This window comes from Anolis carolinensis, chromosome 3 (genome assembly GCF_035594765.1).
Source record: "Anolis carolinensis isolate JA03-04 chromosome 3, rAnoCar3.1.pri, whole genome shotgun sequence".
Taxonomy (NCBI): domain Eukaryota; kingdom Metazoa; phylum Chordata; class Lepidosauria; order Squamata; family Dactyloidae; genus Anolis; species Anolis carolinensis.
Window position 1 is genome coordinate 103,457,024 of NC_085843.1, and position 21,816 is coordinate 103,478,839.

The 21,816-nt window shown below is 39.6% G+C and overlaps 1 protein-coding gene across 1 annotated transcript in view; it reads left to right on the forward strand.

The window, feature by feature from the left end:
- anos1 (anosmin 1) overlaps positions 1-17,923 on the forward strand; it is a 138,778-nt gene extending 120,855 nt beyond the window's left edge. Inside the window, exons 10-14 of the mRNA XM_008107183.3 lie at positions 8,809-8,906; positions 9,778-9,949; positions 11,229-11,449; positions 11,563-11,701; positions 14,975-17,923. Of these exons, the coding sequence (XP_008105390.1) occupies positions 8,809-8,906; positions 9,778-9,949; positions 11,229-11,449; positions 11,563-11,701; positions 14,975-15,033 (689 nt within the window). The 3' untranslated portion in view covers positions 15,034-17,923. The remainder of the gene's footprint in view (positions 1-8,808; positions 8,907-9,777; positions 9,950-11,228; positions 11,450-11,562; positions 11,702-14,974) is intronic.
- The last annotated feature ends 3,893 nt before the right edge of the window (positions 17,924-21,816 follow it).

Below are 21,816 nucleotides of genomic sequence, written 5' to 3' on the forward strand. Positions count from 1 at the left end.
AAACTATCAACAGGACAATTGGGCTTCTCTGTTACCACTGTCTGAGTTTGCCTACAACAATGGAGTTCAAGCTTCTACAAAAGAAACGCCGTTCTTTGCAAACTACGGCTTCCATCCACGTTTCTTCCCCCCTGTCATTGAAACTTCAGAAGTTCCCGCAGCAGAGGATTGGCTGCAGGAACTCACAGCGGTGCAACAACTTTTGCTCCAGCAACTGGACCAAGCCAAGGAGGACTATAAACGCCACGCTGACAAACATCGCCAGCCGGGCCCCGAAATCAAGGTAGGAGATCGGGTTTTCCTGTCCACTCGCTTTCTGCCCTCCCACCGCCCTTGCCGGAAGTTAGATGCCCGTTTCATTGGCCCCTATCCAGTGGTGGCGCAATTAAACCCCGTGACTTTCAAACTCCAACTTCCGCGTTCAATGCGCATTCACCCAGTGTTTCACCGTTCCCTGCTCCTTCCGGCGGATGGTGTGCGTCCTGATTCAGACCAACCGGCCCCCCCTCCTGTGTTGATGAATGGGGAGGAGGAGTTTGAGGTTGAGGACATTTTGGATTCTCGCTTTCATCGCCGCCGCCTACAATATCTCATTGACTGGGTGGGTTTTGGCCCTGAGGAACGCTCTTGGGAAGACGCCTCCACAGTCCATGCTCCTGATCTAACCCGCCGCTTTCATCAGACCTATCCCGCCAAGCCGCGACCTCGCGCCTCGGGGAGAGGGCCCCAGTTTGGGAGGGGCCTTGAGGAGGGGGATAGTGTGATGACCCATGGGCCTTGTAGTCCTGCTCAGGACATTGTAATCCCTGTTGAAGATGAAAACTTGGGTTTTTTACCTTCCCAGTCTGAACTGGATTCCTCTCAGCCAGATCTTCCCCAGGCAGATCTGGGAACCTTGCACCTGCAAGAAAGTTGTGTCCCAGAAGTATGTCAAACAACCCCAGAGCCTACTTCTCCCGTGTTCTTGCGCCGGGAGTTTTGTAAACAACAGAGAAGTTTGGAATCAGCTTCGCGCAGGAGTGCGAGGATAGCAGCTAAGAATGTTGCCAATTAAGACTGTTTCTCGTGAGAATCTTTAAGGAGTTTAACATCTGGTCTCGGAGTTTAGCTTTCGTTTCTGTTTCCCAGAGAACGGCTTCGGTGAGAAAGTTAGACTCTATATAGGTGTTTTGCCCGCGTAGTAACTTCGCGGAGTCAATTCGTCAGCCTACGGAGCGAGTTGTGTCTGGACAGCGCGCTCCGATTCAAGCCTCGCTCCTGCCCAAGCCTTGCCTAGCTATCCAGCCTTCGCCTTGTTTCCCAGCCTTTGTTTATCTGCGGACCTAGCCTTGTTTCCCAGGATCAATCCTTGCCTTGTTTCACGGATTTTACCAAGTTATTCCACGGACCTTGTTCTTGTTCCTAGTTACCTTGTTCCACGTTCAAGCCTTGTTTCAAGTATCAAGTTATTTCCTAGCCACGCTCAAGTTTTATGGACTAAAGGACCTTGTCATCTCCCCTCACTTTGCTTGGCAAAGTGAGTGTTTCGGTTATTGGATTACAACTTTGGACCTTAATATTTCCTATTGGACATTGCTTTTTTGGACTATTTCTGACCTTTCCTGAAAGGTCTATTTCTGGACTATTTTCTACACTTGTTCTTATTAACTTTATATATTCCTTCAATAAAGATATTAGTTAGATTCTGGCCTCTGTGTATGGTTATTGGTGCTCTGCAGCCTGGGTCGTGACATCCCCCGCCGGCTGTGTGCCAGTCGGCTCAGACGCCTTCGTCTCCGTGGAGGACGCCGCCGCAAGACGGGCGGCAGGCTTCCCTTTGGCTGGGCACTCTCTGGCGAAATGGCCCCCATTCCCGCAGTACCAACAGAGGTTTAAGCGTTGACGACGGGCCTTCTCGGCGGCATCCAGTCTGGGACGCACATTACCCAACTGCATCGGCACCTCCTCGCCTCCTCTGGGGTATGGGGTTGGCGGTGGGGGTCTCCACACTGGACGTGGCTGAACGCTGATGGGAGCGGGGGGTTTTGCCCCGGCTCTACTGCCCTGGCCTCGAACCCACTGTTTCCTGTTGGCAATCATGACTTCAGCCCGTAAACATTGATCAATGAGTGCCTCGAGGGTCTGGGGAGGATCCACCTTGGAGATTTCTTCCAGCATTTCAATGTTGAGACCCTCCCGGAATTGTCCTCTGAGGGCTACATCGTTCCAGCCGGTGTTGTGGGCCAGCACTCGGAACTCGGCTATATACTGAGACATAGGTCTGTCTCCTTGGAAAAGGCGACGGAGTTTGTGACCGGCTGCCTCCAAATTGTCCTCGATTCCCCAAGTCTCCTTGAGGTGGTCCAAGAAGTGTTGCGCTGATCTTAGGTGTGGAGAGGCTTGGTCGTACAGTGCCGTCGCCCAATTGGCCGCTGGCCCGTCTAGAAGACTGTAAACCCACGCCACTTTGATGTCTTCTTGGGGAAACTCGGCATCTCGGGCCTCTAGATAAGCTTGACATTGGCGACGGAAAACATGAACCTTAGAAGCTTCTCCAGTAAACTTGGTAGGCAACGCCATGGCCGGGAGACGGACTCCGCGCTCCCGCAAGCCCTTTATTTCTCCATCCTGGGCGTTGAGTCTGTCGCGGATGCGATCCACCTCATCCTTGTCGATGGTGTAGGTAAGCGGCTGCCCACCCGGCACGGTTCCGGTAGACATTCTGGCCTTGGTTAATTGGTGCTTATGGGTGGCGGAGTCAAACTGTCACGACCCAGGTTGCAAAGGCACCAATAACCAAACACAGAGGCCAGAATCTAACTAATATCTTTATTGAAGGAATATATAAAGTTAATAAAAGCAGATGTAAAAGTTAGTCCAGAAGCAGACCTTTCAGGAAAGGTCAAAATTAGTCCAAAAAGGCAATGTCCAATATGAAATATTAAGGTCCAAAGTTGTAATCCAATAACCGAAACACTCACTTTGCCAGGCAAAGTGAGGGGAGATGACAAGGTTCTTTAGTCCATAAACTTGAGCAAGGCTAGGAAATAACTTGATACTTGAAGCAAGGCTTAAAACGTGGAACAAGGTAACTAGGAACAAGAACAAGGTCCGTGGAATAACTTGGTAAAATCCGTGGAACAAGGCAAGGATTGGTCCTGGGAAACAAGGCAAGGTCCGTAGATAAACAAAGGCTGGGAAGCAAGGCGAAGGCTGGATAGCAAGGCAAGGCTTGAGCAGGAGCGAGGCTTGAATCGGAGCGCGCTGTCCAGACACAACTCGCTCCGTAGGCTGACGAATTGACTCCGCGAAGTTACTACGCGGGCAAAACACCTATATAGAGTCTAACTTTCTCACCGAAGCAGTTCTCTGGGAATCAGAAACGAAAGCTAAACTCTGAGACCAGATGTTAAACTCCTTAAAGGTTCTCACGAGAAGCAGTCTTAATTGGCTACATTCTTAGCTGCAATCCTCGCACTCCTGCGCGAAGCTGATTCCAAACTTCTCTGTTGTTTACAAAACTCCCGGCGCAAGAACACGGGAGAAGTAGGCTCTGGGCTTGTTTGACATACTTCTGGGAGACAACTTTCTTGCAGGTGCAAGGTTCCCAGATCTGCCTGAGAAAGATCTGGCTGAGAGGAATCCAGTTCAGACTGGGAAGGTAAAAAACCCAAGTTTTCCTCCTCATCAGGAATTACAATGTCCTGAGCAGGACTACAAGGCCCATGGGTCATCACAGGGATCCAGGGAGCACTTTGTAGTAATAGTTTTATAACTGTCTCCTTCAAGCATGCTGAAATTCTGCCTTGTTTTAGTGAAACATAAATCACTCCCTCTACACACTTGGCCAAAAAAATAAGCCAGGAATGGCCACGATCTCACACACATGCTGTGACTGTCATTTCCTCAAGAACCTTGTTCAATATACTTGGGTTACAAAAATGAAAAATAGCCATTATCATTGGAGGGACCAAAATTGCAACCTCTAGATCAGTATCAATGATAGCATTCAATTCAGATCAGATTTCAGTAATTTCATTTGCAAAATGCTAGGCAAATTGTTTAAATTGGGTTGTTGGGTGGTAGGAATAGCTGCATTATCAGATATTATGTGTGCAGTGAATACATGTGAACATGTGTCTGTCAAATACAAACCCACAGGCAAAGTCCAGAGGTGCTATTTTCTTCTTGGTAATATAAACTTAAAGAATCAGTATATTCAGCTTACAAAAACACTGTCCATATTTGCCCCTCCACACCCTTCCTTTCACAAATAAGATCAAGATAGATATTTATCAACACACTGTGTTGTCGAAGGTTTTCATGGCCGGTATCACAGGGTTGTTGAATGTTTTCTGGGCTGTATGGCCATGTTCCAGAAGTTTCGCCCATAGTTTCTCCTGACGTTTCGCCCACATCTATGGCAGGCAACCTCTGAGGATGCCTGCCATAGATGTGGGTGAAACGTCAGGAGATAATACTTCTGGAACATGGCCATACAGCCCAGAAAACATTCAACAACCCTATCAATACACTATCTGCCAGTACATATTCTGGAGAATTTTGTCACCCAACCCCTATTGCAGTTATAAAATCTGTATAATGCAAAATTTTCATGTAGCAGTATTCAGAAAATAGAATTCCTTTCTCTAGGACCAAACTTCATCTCTTAAATGGCTTATATTACCGATTTCATTGATGTGATTTTCTCTCTGCAAAGAGTATGTGATTGATGCTGCTGTTTTCATATAAGGATGTAAGAGTGTTTAATCTCTCCACAGCCCCCTTATGACATAATTGCCGAGGTAGGATTTGATCCCTCAGCAGGCAGCTCCAAGTTAGAACTCAATTCAATATGCCATATCCATCATAAAATGTGGAACCTGGAAACTCAGATACACTTTCAAATGAAATTCAATCTGAAACACTATTTTATGACAACAAAAGTACATTTTCTCTAGGATGTGTTATAACATGAGTAAACCCATGCCTCAGGTTATATAAAATAGTTAGGAAATATTTATAATTTTCCAAGACATAATTGTCAGTGAAACAGATAGCAATTAGGGGAGACAAAGGCCTCTTGTTTTCTTAATGGAAAGTATGTCTTTTCATGTTCAGCTTTTAACCCACAGCTGAGATTAGAGCAAAACTGTAGATCACACAAGCAGCCTATATTCAGCTCTTATCAGTGAAAAGAGGAATGTACTTGTGGCTGGCTTGGAGTGGGCATTATAACTGTGTGAAATTAGAATTTGTGTGCTATTTTTGTAACAAATGGAAAGTACTTTTAACTCTTTGGTGCTAGGAGCTGATAATTCTGGGACTTACGATAGACTGAGTCCAGGAATGGATGTCAGCTCTCAGCCTGAATAGGTGAATTGCATGGTACTATTAGTTATGATAATTAGGATCACACACAGCATTGACATGTATAAAATAAGGCTTTCTGCCCAGCAATTAATAGAGAAGTTCACTTTTCCATAGGCAAACCTTGGGACCATTCACATGTTCAAGCAGTCCTAGGTGAGCTTGGTTTATGCAGAAATAACAGCATGGAAGAGTAGGCCACTTTTCAAATTAATGTAACTTGTCTATAATTCTGGTGTCTTGCTTTCTGACTCCCCATGCTGAATGCAGTTGTCATCATAGGGTGTCCATGGTGACCAGGCTCCCTTTTCCTGATGTTTCTGTTTGCCCATGAAGGGAAGCAATCATTTCTGCACTAGGCAGAATATGAATGGCTCCAGTAGATCAGTAGTTTCACTAAAAAGGAAATGGCAGCTAAAGGAATTGCCCTTGTCTCTGTGGGAAACTTAGTGTGGACTTGTACTACATAGTTATAACTCTTTGATACTACTGTAACTGTTATGTTTCCATCCTAGGGAGTGGTGGATTTCTGAGGTACTTAGATTTCTGTATAGCATGTATCTAGAGCTCTCTTGCAGTGAATTTCAAGTACCCGGCCAGCTTACAATTGCCAGTATTTCATAGGATGGAACTATGGCAATTAGTGATATAAAACTTCTTTAACACTGTACTTCTAATATATGTACCATAATAGGACCAAATAAATGACCTCAAGAATTGACTCCATCGTGCCTTGTAATGACTAAGACATAAGGAAAGCATGGCCATGTAGAATCAACTATATGGGAACATTGATTTGAATATGACTTGTATGAAACTAATTTGGGGTTTGTATGTTCTAAGGTTACACTATCCTTCAAGTGGCTTTAAATTTATAAACTAAATTTTGCCAGAATAGTGAAGTCTTAGACCTTAATACCCTAAAGGCACCAGATTCTATATGACCTTAGAAGCAAAGCAGGATTTGCCCTGGTTAGTACTTTTAATGGGAGACCACCAATGAATACCAGGTACTGTTGACTATATTTCATAAGGAGGAACAGGCAAAGCTACTTCTGAGTATTTCTTGCCAAAGAAAATCTTATGAAATGCATGAGGCCATCATAAGTCGAGAGGGAATTTTTACTTTTCCCATTGCCTAGAATTTTATTTGAAAAAAACCTATTGTGGTGTGTCAAGAGAGGTGGTGGCTGTCTATGTTTACATTACAGTCAAATTGCCCACTTCTTTGCTATATTAAGGAGAAATAATCACAGTCTAGTGAAACTTGGCATCAGATTTGCCTATTCATTCTAATATTTGCCTAGCACATAAAGCAAAGAATACTTTTATATAAGATAAGGGGAAGAAACCTAAAATATGTGGGGATAAACCAGCTAAACTGGACTGCTTGGTAAAATGAGAAAGAATAAAACAAAGATCACAAGAAAGCAAACAGACATGCTAAAATACCTTTGTTTGCTATAGCAGATTGTTTTTCTGTCTTCTTCAACTACAAATCTACTTTTTTCTATTTGATTATAAGCCTCATCTACAATTCACTAAAATGTGGTGTTGGGGGAACATTATCATGAGATATCCAAACGATAGCCAGTTCAGTAAAGAGAAACTGTGCTAACTAATCAGTAAAACAAGGTCTGCTTAGAATGAGCAGGACTGCAAATACATTGTAAGCTGAAAAGCAACAATGTTTAATTGCTGGCTGATGAGCCTGGTTTATGTATCACTTTTCTTAATCAGATGCCAAACCACTGCTGAACAAACAGTACTTATTCAGTACTTAACTAAAGGGTGCTTCATGTGCTGCAGCTGAGCCTAGGTAGGTAATCAGCTGCATCACTCCGAGTCAGATGAGAAGTCCACCTGACACTGTTTCTCCTGACAGCAGCTATTCATGGTTACAAGCAGAGCCCTTTCCTACTTCTCCGATGTGAGCCATAGATGACGAAAACTGAACATGTCAAGTGAGTGGAGAGTACTTGTTTCTCTAGGACAGTGGTTCTCAACCTGGGATCTCCAGATGTTTTTGGTCTATAATTCCCAGAAATCCCAGCCAATTTAACAGGATTAGGATTTAACAGGATTTCTGTGAGTTGAAGGCCAAAAACATCTGGGGACCCCAGGTTGAGAACCACTGCTCTAGGATGTCATGATGCTGTTTTGATGCAGCTTATTATGCCAAAAGTTGAATATCCTGGTTGTGCCATCACTGTCAACATGGGTAGTCCATGGCAACAAAATACATCAACAATAGGAATAACAGTATTCAGTAATGAAAATATAAAAAGTCTCAGTTGAACCAAATTAAACTTACTGGTAACAATAATGAAGACTGCTGAAAATAAGAAACAACAACATATGAGCTTAGATTATTACACTTTGAGAGGGTCATATGGGGCATAGCATCGATTTAAATAAAAGTTTGTATAAAAGTCCAGGGATGTGTCTCTAGAAGTTATGGCAAATAGATATCCAAACTGATTCATTGCTTTGTCTGATTTTAGTTGCACTAATAACAGCTGTACAGTTTTCTCATTGTAGTCTATCATTTATTTATTTATTTTAAAATTAAATGGTCCCTTTGTTGTAAAAACATAGAATTAATCATGCTATTTCAATCACCAGAGTTAGTGTCTATTATTGTTTGGGTTTTCTGGGTAAATCTTTCCAGAGACAGTCTGGCAGAATAGTTTTCTCTAAGCTATCATTTAAAAGAAACAAATAGCATCAGTAGCATGCAATTCTAGCATTTCCTCTCAAAAGCAAATGCCATTTAGTAGCCCTTAGTGTTCAGAAGATAAAACATCGTGAGGCCACCAAAAAGTTTCATAATCTAATTGAAGCCGGGTATAGAGTAATTTTTGTTGTGTAGTATAGACTATCTGCATTCTCTTCAGGGTGGAAAGAGCAGGGTAGAAATATAGTAAACAAATATGTGTACAGGCAATCTCCAAGTTACAAACAACATAGGTTCTGTTGGTTTGTTTTTAAGTTGAATTTGTATGTAAGTTGGAACAGGTACATTTTAAGTATAACTCCTGAGAGAGAGAGAGAGAGAGAGAGAGAAATGTTTTGTTGTGGGGATTTTCCCCGTGTAAGCCGCCCCAAGTCCCTTCGGAGAGATGGAGGTGGGATACAAAAATAAAGTAGTAGTAGTAGTAGTAGTTGTTGTTGTTATTATTATTATTATTAATATTAATATTATTTGACTGCAGAGAGTTTTGCTAAATCCATTTTTATTTTGGCTTAGTAGTGTTATTTTACTTGTTTACAGCATAATTGCAATTATTTGAATAAAAATGTTTTTCTTCTTATGAATGAACATTGGGTTATAGATTAAATATTTTTGCATATTATTTATATATGTAGTTTAAAATAGATCTTTGTGATTTTATAAAAAAGAAAGTTAAAGTAGTGACTTTCACAGTTAACTATTATTTTCTTATTTGTTTTGTTTAGATGTAAGCAGTAGGAGTAGATACCATGTCCAGTGGTTTGCAGAATCTTGTGTGCACAATGATACAAAAGGGCCTGAAAAATCTAGTAGTACAACATATGTAAGTTGAACTTTAATTATCTTAAAATGGCAATGGAAAAAGCATAATACGTATATATGGAGGGATAGTACCAGCGCCCACTATTTTTTCATAGCTCGTTGGCCTTACCTTGAAAGCCTCACCTTATCATTGAGTAGTTATTTTTATTTCACAGTATATTCCTGCCCATAGTTAAAATCTCTCAAAGTTTACTACATCCACCAAAAATCTTTTGCTCTCCCTAAATGTCAATGCAGTTCATTTATGTGCCATTCTTCAGTCTCTTATCAAAATCTATCTGTTTTATGTGGTCTGTAGATTATTTATCAAACCTTATTTCACATATAAACAAATGAAGAAGAGGCACTTGATTTGTCCGCTTGTTTTTCTTTTTCTCTTTCCGAGCTGTCTGTCTTAAATCCTTTAGGAAATATGTGCTGTTTGTCTTTGAATGGCACCAGAACCATTAGTTGCTGTTTTATGATAAATTTGTTTTGGTTGGTCATTCCCAGAAAGTGGTACTGGAAGGCTGTCTCTCCCATTGCTCAGATCTAGATTGATCTCCATGCTTTGTAACATCTGCATGAAATCCCTCAGTCATCAATAGATTTAGAATAACATGTCATGTGATTATAAGGATATGCTGAAATTCTGAACTGTAGATGGACATACAGCAAATAATTAAGTTTCAGTTCAGTGGAATAGCGTTGGAGAATTATATATATATATATATATATATATATATATATATATATATATATCTGTTTATTAAGTGAAAGCTACTTTAGTATCAGTCATTTGGTATAGGGGCAGAAATGAGCATTAAATCTGAAATAAAATATATCAAGAGTACGACAATAAGAAGTCTGAAAAAAATTCTTTTTTTTTAAAGGACAACTATATAGTACTTCAGAACCTGTCATTTTCATGCAAGTACAAAGTCACTGTTCAGCCAGCAAGATCCAAAGGCCAGCTGAAGGCTGAAACCATTTTGTTTACAACTCCAACTTGTTCTGATCTTAAAGGGAAAAAGCACAAGCACATTAACTGTCCTATTGAAGAAGGTAAGTAGAGATGGCGGAGGGAAATACCAAAAGGAGCAAATATTTCTATTCTGAAAGATGTAGAGAACTTTTTTAGGGAAAGTTTTTAGGCCAACACTTCCTTGTGCAAGAGTTTTGCCCATGTTACATAATGACAGCTGAGCAAATAAAAAAATACTAAATTGACAATGGATCGGGAATAGAAGCAAAATAAGAACTTGCCTATAATTCAGAAAAGTTAGTAGAAACAACAATACTCAATGGGGATTAAAACTGAACTCACAATCTACCTAATCATTGGGATTATTCAGGATATAAAAAATGTAAATATAGAACACATTAGGCATCACCATAGGAAAAAATATGATATTTAGATAAAGAGGGGAAAAAAGAATATTCTACTTCAATATTTTTGTCAAACTGTTGGAAAGGAACCACTTTTTTATAGAAAAGTACAGTTTCACGGTTACTCACAGTTCCATGCTCAAAAATGTCATGAAGTTGTTAAAAATGCCTGAAATATATCATGAAAAAGAAAAGATGTTTAAATGTATAATTCGTTGTCCAAATTATTAGTGTGCACATTGCCATGCAAGTCTTTGTCGAAGCTAGCATATAAAACATCGAATTTCTACCAGGTCAGCAGATTTTGGTTTGAAGCAAAGGTTTAATTAGAATGAAACTGTTTGGCACACAACTGAGATAGAAGAGATTTAACTGGAAAAAAACAAGACTGCCAAACATGTCCAGTGAGGGCTTTTTGCTTGTATACATAGCAAGTGTAAAAGACACAAATGTTTGCTCAAACAAGAAACCCCAAGTTTAAGTCACTGATTGGTTTAATTAATTGTGGCTTGTGAATATGATATAGACTTTTAAAATAATCTATAAATTGAGTTAATACAACACATTCATTGTTAAGCTGATTAAAAAAACCCCAGCTACAAATACTATGAAAACAACAAAGGATGTTGTGGAACTTTAAAGGCTTGAAAAATTGGATTTGGCAGAAGAGTCATAGACTGAAGCCTATTTAATCAGATACAGAACATGAACGCTTATGCCAAGTAAAACTTTCTGGTTTTTAAGGTGCTACAAATATCTGCAGACTTAAATGTCAAACCCACCTCATTCCCAGGGAAAATTAATAATATTAGGTAGAGAAAGAGAATATGAACTCTGAAGTTTAAGCTCTTCTGCATGTGTGTGTGTGTGTATTGAAATGTGTTCATAAAATCTTGATAGAAATTCTTACATCATGTTTTTTCTTTTTTCTTGGTGGCGATGATATATTGCACAGCTCTAATAATCCCCAAAGTGCTGGCAAAGCCCGAGAATCTTTCTGCCTCTTTCATTGTTCAGGACATCAACATTACTGGGCACTTTTCCTGGAAAATATCAAAAGCAGATCTTCACCAGCCTATGACAGGGTTCCAAGTCACTTGGGCAGAAGTTACAACAGAGAGCAGACAAAACAGCTTGCCAAACAGTATTATTTCCCAATCACAGATATTGCCAGTTGTAAGTGTCTCCTACTTCTATAGTGTGGCTCAAGAGAAAAGAGCCAGGGAGGCTCTTTTGGGCATATCTAGTTGGTCAGCTCACTTAAAAAGACTACTTCTGTTTCCTTTAAGGATCACTATGTACTGACAGTGCCCAACCTGAGACCATCGACTCTTTATCGTTTAGAAGTACAAGTGTTGACAACAGGTGGAGAGGGGCCTGCAATGATAAAATCATTCCGAACACCTGATTTGTTGACATCTCCACACAGTGAGTATTGATGTACTATAGGGAACAATCATGACTGATATGTGTGCACAAAGAAAGGCACATGAAGAATATAAAAAATATCCCAAGTTTCTAGGTATGCATTTCTCCATTCTCTTTATGACACTGTCCGGGTCAGGGCTGTAGCAAGGGGGGGGGTTAGGGGTTCACCCCCCCCCCCAAATATTTCAGGTTTTTTTTTTATTTTAAAAAACCTGGTTTATTCATGAATTTTAACTGGTTAACAAAATCACCATGAGTGTCCACTGCTGGCTTTGGCCCTGGTCAGGGTGTAGCTTATTCTTAAAATGGGAAATACCAGCAATGCGGGAGAGTGAGTTTGGAAACTGAACTTCCCAAATGTATCCAAATTGCAATCAAACTGCTTTTGAAATCTTGTCTCTGACTAGGATTTGGTTTGCCTGATTGCCAGTCCTTCCCATCGATAATTTCCTGTCTTCCTCAAACATGGTGATAACAATGCATGGAAATTTAGCATCTGGGCCTCCACAAGAGTGTAATATTGAGATACTGTTTAGGACAGTCTTTCACAACCTGTTGCACATCACATATGTTGTTTTACAGTGCACCTGATTCCCAGCCCATATTGTCATTAGGGATAACAGAAGATGTAGTCTAAGATTGGAAGGCACCAGATTTTAAAAGGATGGGTTCCAATTTGAATAACTCTTAGAAAAATAACATTTTTCACTAATGACATAGTAATGGTAGAGAAGGGTTCACTAGAGTTCTTAGTGCATACAGTGCTGGACCAAATTTCTGTCCTTTGCAGGAATGCTGTTAAATTAGGCATGGGCAAACTTCAGCCCTCCAGGTGTTTTGGAGTTCAACTCCTGGAAATCCCAGCAAGCTTACTGGCTGTTAAGAATTGTGTGAGTTGAAGTCCAAAACACTCAAATGGCCGAAATTTGCCCATGTCTGTGTTTTTGGCTACTTAACATTATACAAGTAGAAACAAATGTTCCTGTCATCTATGTGCATGTTCCAAATAAAGAGTCCTATTAGAAAGGGAGAAAAATCAAATTTTATTACAGAGGGATGGCAATGTGCAGAAAGGAAGTGGATTTCAAAACAACAGCAGAAGAAAGGTAAACAAAGGAAATGAGCAGAAGTGAGTTAAAAAGAAGGTTCACTTCCAAGTTGGTCATGATCATTTGGAAGTTCATAGGGCATTGCTGAGGCTTCCTAAGACTTAAGTAAGGATGTAGGAGGAAAGATCACAAATAGAGATCCTGCCATGTGGAGAAAGAATTGAAAAACATAGAATACTCTGTCCAGGTAACAACTTTAACAAGTAAACTTCAAAAAGTGTCGAGTTTGGGAATCCATTAAGCCTTTACAAAATGTCTTTGGTTCTTAGCTTGGCCACAGGAGAAATGCATTACTGAAACAAATATTCTTTTACTCACACATGGAACTTTATAGTTTCATGAGAATCATCTTACAAGACTGCAGCTGTACATACAAGGTGAAATTCCTTCCAAGGGCCTCCGACAGCTAACATTTTTTTCCGCTGTGGTTGAACATCACAACTGAAATGAAGGGTGGCTTAAATGCTTCACTGTAGATCTCACCGTGGGGGAAGCTCTGTCTGGGTGGACATGTGCCTAAGTGATGCAATACGAAAGCTGTTTGCTTGGAAATGTGGCTTTGCCTCTAGCAGGAGGAATACTTTTGTAAGTGGATCATTGAAAATGGATAACATACCAAGCAACCCAAGGAGAATCACATCTCAGCATGAAATAATGCAGATCATGTAATCACATGGGGATCTGGACTCAGGGTAGAATGAAAGAACACAAATGAGCTAATGACTGAGTAGTTTGGCTCTGCTCATTCAATAGTTGGTTTCCTGGAGTAAATAGAAGTCTTCCTGAGAATCCTAGTTCTGGATGGGACATGCTAATGATGAATTAGAACAGAATCATACTTCCAAGAAACGAATTGATGATTATTTACCGACTGCTTTTGTGTGGAGATGTGAGCTTTGGGATTGGAGCTTATATTCTACAGTGATTGGGATTGGCTGGTATAAATTGTCTTTTAAGTGGTTTCACTGTGCTAGCAACCTGGATACTTAGGTAGGACTTTAGTAATTGTGTGTGTGTGTGTGTGCGTGTGTGTATAGTTACTTTGCTTTCAGCACTCATTATTGACTAATTTGTATGCAGTCAGTTAAAGTGAGGCACAGGCAGACCATTGGATTGCAGGTTCCTTGTTTGTTATTATCATATTTACTTGAGTCTAATGCTCACCTTTCTTGGCAAAATTATATTGCCAAAATTGAGGTGTGCATTAAATTTGATGGCACATTAGAATTGCACAAATAAATCCACCTGTGTGAAAAGGCCTGGAGGAACATGGAACCCCGAAGGTTGGACAGGGAGGTGTAATGGCAGCGGTAGTGGTGCAAAGAGTCTGTTCCCAGTGGTGGTGGCAGTCTCAGGGCTCCATGACCCATGGAGAAAAAGCATCAATTTGGTGATCCAGTAATTCCTGCTTCTTAGCCACAGATTCTGTCTCCTGTGCAACCCTCGGGTCTTTTCCCCATCCACCCTAGGCCCCATCCAATGGGTTCTTAACTGACCTCATTTACTAGGTCTTCAAAATCTCTCCCTCAGACTGATGGAGGGGCATGGCTTCCCAGGTAGCCTCATTCACGCTGCTTGCATCCCTGAGATGTTATACCTGGATTGTTGGGATCATTACATTTGAGGGCAAATTCATTTTTTGTAATGTTCACCTTCAAAATTGGGGTGTGCATTACAGTTGATAATTGAGTAAGTATTGAGTATCTTTAACCATATTTCTAGGCCACTTATAAGCCACTTGCATAACACAGAGAAGGATATTAGCATGATGTCCAAATAATGATAGAAAGGAAGTTTGAACTTCTCAGTAATATTAGCTGTGGAATAGGTGGAACATGCAGTGGGTTTCTTCAAGTGTGCTTTTGATAGTGGATACAGCTGCTGGATTGAATTTTCCTTCCTCCCTGAGACTGAGAAACCCAATGGAACAAATTTGTGGAGCAGTATTTTAATTTCAGCATGCCTCTGTGTGTGGCGGAAACCCTCACTGCACAAGTGGGAGTCTGCTTGGATAGCATTAGATTCAGCCCAGTACTTTTGCAAATAGATGCACTACAATTAATAAACCTGTTGATTTATACTTGGATTAATGAATATAATATTTCCCACATTAATATGGATTCTTATTTGCTGCAGTTACTTTAACATTTCTATCTCTTTCCAGGGCCCCATCTGAAACAACATCATCCACATCACTACAAGCCACCACCTGAAAAATATTAAGTTGCACTGGATTATTAACTGGCCAGGAAAAAGTAAACACATACAAGAATTGCAGGAAGATTAGAAATATGCATCTGTATTGGAGTATGGAATGATCTATGGTTCTAGTACATGTTCACCTGATATGAATAGGGTTCAGATAGCTGTGTCATATTGATTGATGAAAGCGTGCTTGTACTAACTGCAGGATGAACTATGTCATACAATGGAGAATTATGTTAATGTAACTTAAACATTCAACTATGGAAATATAAGAGTATTGAATTCTAGTGATTTACTGTCATCATATCATATACTGTATGACACTGTCTTCAGTCTTTTTAACTATGTGTGTGTGAGTTTGCACATGTGTATTATGCAGAGTTTTAAACATACAACTGTCAACCAACATATGGTCCTGTCATTGCTTGTCATAACAAACACAACATAGTGGCACGAGTTCCATATTTTTCTAGTACATTAATGCACAATAGCAGATACAAGGAATATCCCGGCTGTATTATCTTAGTCAACATATATTATAGTGAAAGCCCTAATGCTAATAAATGCTGGCATAATCATGAGAATGTTGTTGACCCCAGGTGATCTTGGCAGAAGCGTATTAGGAGAAATAAATATGTTTTATACATAAATAATGATGAATTTTGTAGATGTCATTTTTAGACATTCACATGTGAATGCCAGCAATCATATTTAGGTATCTCATAGACTTACCAAAGCATATGTAGTTTTTAAATATCTATATTACATTTCTATTGAACATGTAGAATTATATGTATCTGAAATAAACCTCTCAAAATAAAATGCCATTGAACCCAAAAATGCATTTTATTCCTTTAGTAATAAACTTAAGTTTCAGCCATGTTTGTTTCCCACTAATCGTTTTCAGTCATTAAAAGACAACAAAAGATAAGCCCCTGTAACCAATAATGCTTTTGTTGATCAATTGTCTCCATTGATGTAAATGAATATAGAAGTCCACAGACAGGGAAGACAAAAAATTGCAAAGCATAATTAATTTAGGAGTATTGACATGATATCATTTTATGGAACTGACCAACATGACTGAAACCTTCCAGAAGCTAATTTTGAAAAAGAAAACCTTGCCTAAATGATATTTAGTAATTCATTTTTGGATCATATCTTCAGATATACAGTTAATTATTTTAAATTGATCATCTTGCTTTTTAAGCATGATTTGACATGAAATATGGGAAGTTTATAGATAACTTTACATTAAATGTGAACACACAGATCTGATATTGGTCCTGGGATAAATAATTTTCCCTTCCTGCCCCATGCTGTCAACTTAGTGGAAACTTAAGAGAACTGTGGCACCTTTCTTTGAATTTATGTGGTTGATCTTTTTTAAGAAGCTGAATTAAAAGTTCTCTTTTAATGCTCTTAGTCTGCTCCCAGAGAAGATGAAAATTAAGCATGGACTGCTGTCTTAAAGAATGAGATGCCTTTCAATATGAGTCTTTTTTATTTTTAATTTTTTTTGAAAATACAAGGCAAAGACAGGTTTACACCATAAGCAATAGTATGCTTGATAGTTTTGTGGATACACATGTAGATTAGGGCTGGAAATCATGAGCCATGCAGATGCTGAACTGCAGTTCCTAGCATTCCTCACCACTGGCAATGCTGGCTAGGGCTCATGAGATCTGCAATCCAATAATATCTGGAAAACCGCATGATTATAATCATGAAGCAAACTCAATTATACAAGATAGTAATTACAGTTCTGATGTCAAGAGGTATAGTTCTATTGCTAGAATATAGTTTTCATGTTGTCTAATACCATCCAAGACAGTGGATGCAAGTCACTTGTAACAAACCATAAGTTGAACTTTCTATTTTATTTCAATAGAAATAGGACAGACACAAATGTGCATACACACACACACTTGTTGCAGTTCATATTTTCTGTGAATTCAAACTTATCTGTTGAAGCTGATTTACACTATCAGTTGCAAGTAATAATCTCTTGAGAAATCAAGTGATCTATGTGCGTAAATGTTTTAAAACTTAAAACAAAATTTTCATTGGTGTCGTTTCTGAAAAGAGTTATTTGAATGCTTACATTGCATTGAAATCACAGAGTGGTTGTCAACACAGGAATATGCTGTGGCAAAACTATCTGCTGCCTTAAAAACATAAAGCCAGACCTATTGTTTTATTCTAATGGTGGTATAAAGGCAGCTGCAATAATCATTATTTATTTTTAGATTATGCCATGTTTGTTTCATTTATTCTTTTTTGTTATAAAGTATTCTAAAATTATTTCTCAATACCTGTATTGAGAAATATACATTATTATAAAGATCATTCCCTGTACATCTGTACACCTGTAGCCCAGGAAATACAATGCTTATAAGTTGTTGCATGTTTTCTTTTAAGTTCCAGAAGTTTATTTAAAACAAATAAATTAATACCTTCAGATGTTGATGGCTCTATATAGTTTGGCATGCCAAAACTCATAATTCAGTTATAGGCATGAAATGTATGACTGACTGTATTACCTCTATTGAATATATTGGTAAGAAACAATTTACAAAATAATTAACAGAGATTCTATAAGTAAAAAAAAAATATTTTCCCTTTTATGTTATATTGTAGTGTGGACTGGAGATAACAGAGCTACTTATCGGTTGACTAAATTGGCTGTAGAAATCATGTTCTTTATAACAGACATTTAAAAGTCAGTATTTATTTATATATGTTCTACAAAAGAGGGTTAATTTGTGTAAGTGTGTGTCATGTTACTTAGAATAATGTAAAAACCATTTTGTAAAAATATTGTAAATAGTCTGCTCTGTTTCTCATTATTTTCATGTTTAGATTTTGTACATATGTTTAAGTAATAAACTACCCTTATATATAGAAACAGTCTCATCTAATTCTTGTCTCTATCAATATTAATCTGTGTTGGCTACAGTCTCTCATGAAGACTGGCATCCATCCAAATGAATGTACATCTAAGGTTAGGCACATCCCATCTTAGCTGAATTCTCAGACTGATCAAATCAGCTTTTTGGTGGGGGAGCACAACTGGAAAATACATGTTTTGCTCTTTTGCTTCTAAACAGGTTATTGGCACTAGTCATAATATCTAATGGTTGTAGAATTAGGTGTGCAACAGCTATTTGTCTGTATAGTTTTCTATCAGCTTGAGGATCCATGCATGTAAATCTACTTCTGGATATTATTTATTATGAAAAAAATATCTAACCTGGACTATATGTAAAAAAACCTATCATTTGATGTAAATAGTTTAATAAAACAAAATTTGAAAGTAAACAGATTACAGCTTAAAATATATTAAATGATCTATTACATTAAAATGGGTATTAAAACATGTGCATGGGATGGGACAAAATAATTACATCATAATGAAGCTTAATAAAGGCTGTGTTTTAATTTGTGGCAAAATGTGGCCAATTCCAGTGCCAATTCCATGCCTGGGATGTCCCAACAGAGAAGTTCCTACCTCATATCTTCATGTGTTGGAAAGAGATAAAGGAATACCCATGCAGGAGCTCTTAGTCCTTGAGAAGACATATATAGCAAGATCAGTATGTGGACGGCTATGGCTAGGATATCCCTGTCCAAAAAAAGTGATGGCTAATGAACTGAAGTTGGCCTTATGTACTCTGAACTAAGGACTTCAAGTGGCAGAGGTGGATCAAGGAGTACCGGGCTATGCATCTGCTGCTTTCAGAAGGAATGCAACTCCATCCAGAAGAAGTCATATACTCAGTTCCTGGATGTAAGAACCATTAGTCCACAGAGTGGTTTGATTATGAATCAGTTTTTATTTATTGTTCCTCATGCAAACCATTGAAGTACTGCTCCAGCATATAAACAGATCCTACTGTCCCCAAGGAAAATGAGAAATGAAACAGTGCTATTATCAAACTGACTGCACACATTTCTGAAATTCCTGTCCTGCAGCTTTATATAGATATTGAACAGCAAGGGCAACCAGAGGGAACATTATTACTCCATAAATCATGAGAGTGAACAGGAACGCAATCATGATAACACAACACTTCCTGTGAAGGTGGTCCAGTAGGTTACTAACTTCAATTATGTCAAATGCTCTTGACTTACCAGATAACTGGCCTATCTTTGGCCCAGAGTAAGTCACTGCATTCATTTGTGCAAAGGTCATTTGGGTACTTTGTCCTAGACTGAAACAGATTTAATTGATTAAATAATCTCTTTCCTCCAACATATTTTTCCCAGTTACCACATACTTAAGCGATATTAGTGGTATGACAGTAGTTCTCATATATCACTGTGTTCAGGAAGGTCATCTTACGGTAACTGCCCCTACAGTTTCCTTCAAGGCTGCTAGCATTTTCCTTTGACATAGCAAAGCATTTACCATTTCTAGACCCACCAAATCAATCCTCCTTTTGCTAGATCTTATTAGGCAAAAGCCATGCTTTTGCAAGCAAGCATAAACATTGCCTAGTTGTCTTTGGGACCAAGCAAGCATTTTTTATGATGCCCAGATTGCTTGGACACAGTTTCCTCCCTTCTAATCCATGCTCTATGTCAGGCCTGCACAACCTGTGGCCGTCCAGGTGTTTGGGACTCTCAAATCCCAGATGCCCTAGCCAGCTTGTCAAGAATTATGGGTGATGAGATCCAAAATACCTGGAGGGCCATTGGCAGTGCGGGATTTACGAGAAATGAGGCTCTGTGCTAATTAAGTCATGAGATCTCTTCCTTGGGCCCTGAAGGAGGTCGGCCCAGTATGCCTACAGTGCCTACGTTGTGGCACACTCCCATAGACTATCAACTCTATCATCATGTCAGGAATCACTCTGAAACAAAAAAACCTTCAAATTTAAAATTGTAAGTAAAATTCATTGTAATTTGGGGGGGGGGGGGGCAGTAATATGGATCCTGTGCTTAAGTACATCTAATGGTAAAGCACACAATGGTAAATCCAGCACCGGCCACCGGTTGTGCAGGCCTGCTATATGGAGTTTATTGTTCCAAGCACGTGAACTGCCATAACATGCAGAATTCATCTACTTGGTCAGCTAATTTGTACTTCCAGTGTCACTAAAAATTGAAGACACCTTGCCTACAACCTACTCATTGCCAATTCCACTTGCCACTGTACTGTAGATTCTTGTTTATTAATAAAGTTGTGGACAGTTTTAATCCAGTACTGTTATCCTACATTTTAATTTCTAAATGTAGACAAGCCGTCTCCCTGGTTCACTGGGGAGCTGGCTGTGATGAAGCATACGAGGAGGGGGCTAGAGCGCACTTGGAGGAGTTCTCGGGACGTGTCCGACCGAGCACGGGCTACAGCCTTTCTTAGGGTGTATACCGTGGCTATACGGGCAGCCAAGGAGTCCTATATGACTACCCGTATAGCGTCTGCAGCAAATAGATCATCGGAGTTGTTTCGGGTCGTTGGGGAACTCCTTCAGCCACCTGTGGTGGAGGAGACTTTTGAGGACCCAGCAACTCGGTGGCGCGATTTCGCACACCATTTTGCAGACAAAGTCGCTCAGATACGCCTTGAGCTCGACTCCAATTCCACCACAGTGCCAGGGGAGGTGATTGAGGCATCTGCTTGTCCGATTTTGTGGGATTCTTTTAGGCTTGTTCTTCCTGAGACCGTGGTGGAGGTCCTTGGGGTTAAAGAACTAGGCATGTTTAGCCTGCAGAAGAGAAGGCTGAGAGGAGACATGATAGCCATGTACAAATACGTGAAGGGAAGTCATAGGGAGGAGGGAGCAAGCTTGTTTTCTGCTGCCCTGCAGACTAGGATGCGGAACAATGGCTTCAAACTACAGGAAAGGAGATTCCACCTGATCATCAGGAAGAATTTACTCACTGTGAGAGCTGTTCAGCAGTGGATCTCTCTTCCCCGGACTGTGGTGGAGGCTCCTTCTTTGGAGGCTTTTAAACAGAGGCTGGATGGCCATCTGTCGGGGGTGCTTTGAATGCAATTTCCTGCTTCTTGGCAGGGGGTTGGACTGGATGGCCCATGAAGTCTCTTCCAACTCTACTATTCTATGATTCTATGATTCTAGTGTCAGGACATCTGGGAGGACAAATGGTGACCTCCACTCCGCAGTTACTTCACTGGATGCACAGGCAAGGGGCCCCACATCCTTAAATTTTTGAAACTAGGAATGCAGAATTATGATTATTATGAAGTGAAGACTGAAATTAGTTTAGTTACTTTAATGCACAGTTTAATTAAAAGATTTAACTAATCCTATTTACAGGCAGTCCCCGAGTTAGGAACATGATAGGTTCTGTAGGTTTGTTCTTAAGTTGAATTTGTAAGTTGGAACAGGTACATTTTTAAATGTGTGTGTGTGTGTCTGTATGCATGCTATGCTTTGGATAACATAGGGAACGGTTAACAGCTATGTGGTGTTTGTTTTGCTGTCTGTGCCCATGTTCAGAATATTTCACCTCATTTTCTGTCCCTGTGATAATTGGGTTTTGAAGAATGCAGCTTGTTATGGAAACAAGGATTGGTGCTAAAGCTTCAGCTGAGAGACCTTTTTCCCATGATAACTTTTTCAGGAACGAATTTCCCTTCCTAGGGGTAGATTTCTCTTACTGTCTGTTTTCTCAACCCCGTTCTTAACTGTGTGTCATTTGTAACTCAGGGACTTCATGTATTTGTGCAAGTTAATCTAGGATTATTGATTGTAAGAATAATATTTGCCATTGATTCTACTTATTTCTTTTCAATTTCATGTCTCTTACTTATCTATGTTAGATTTTAAGCCA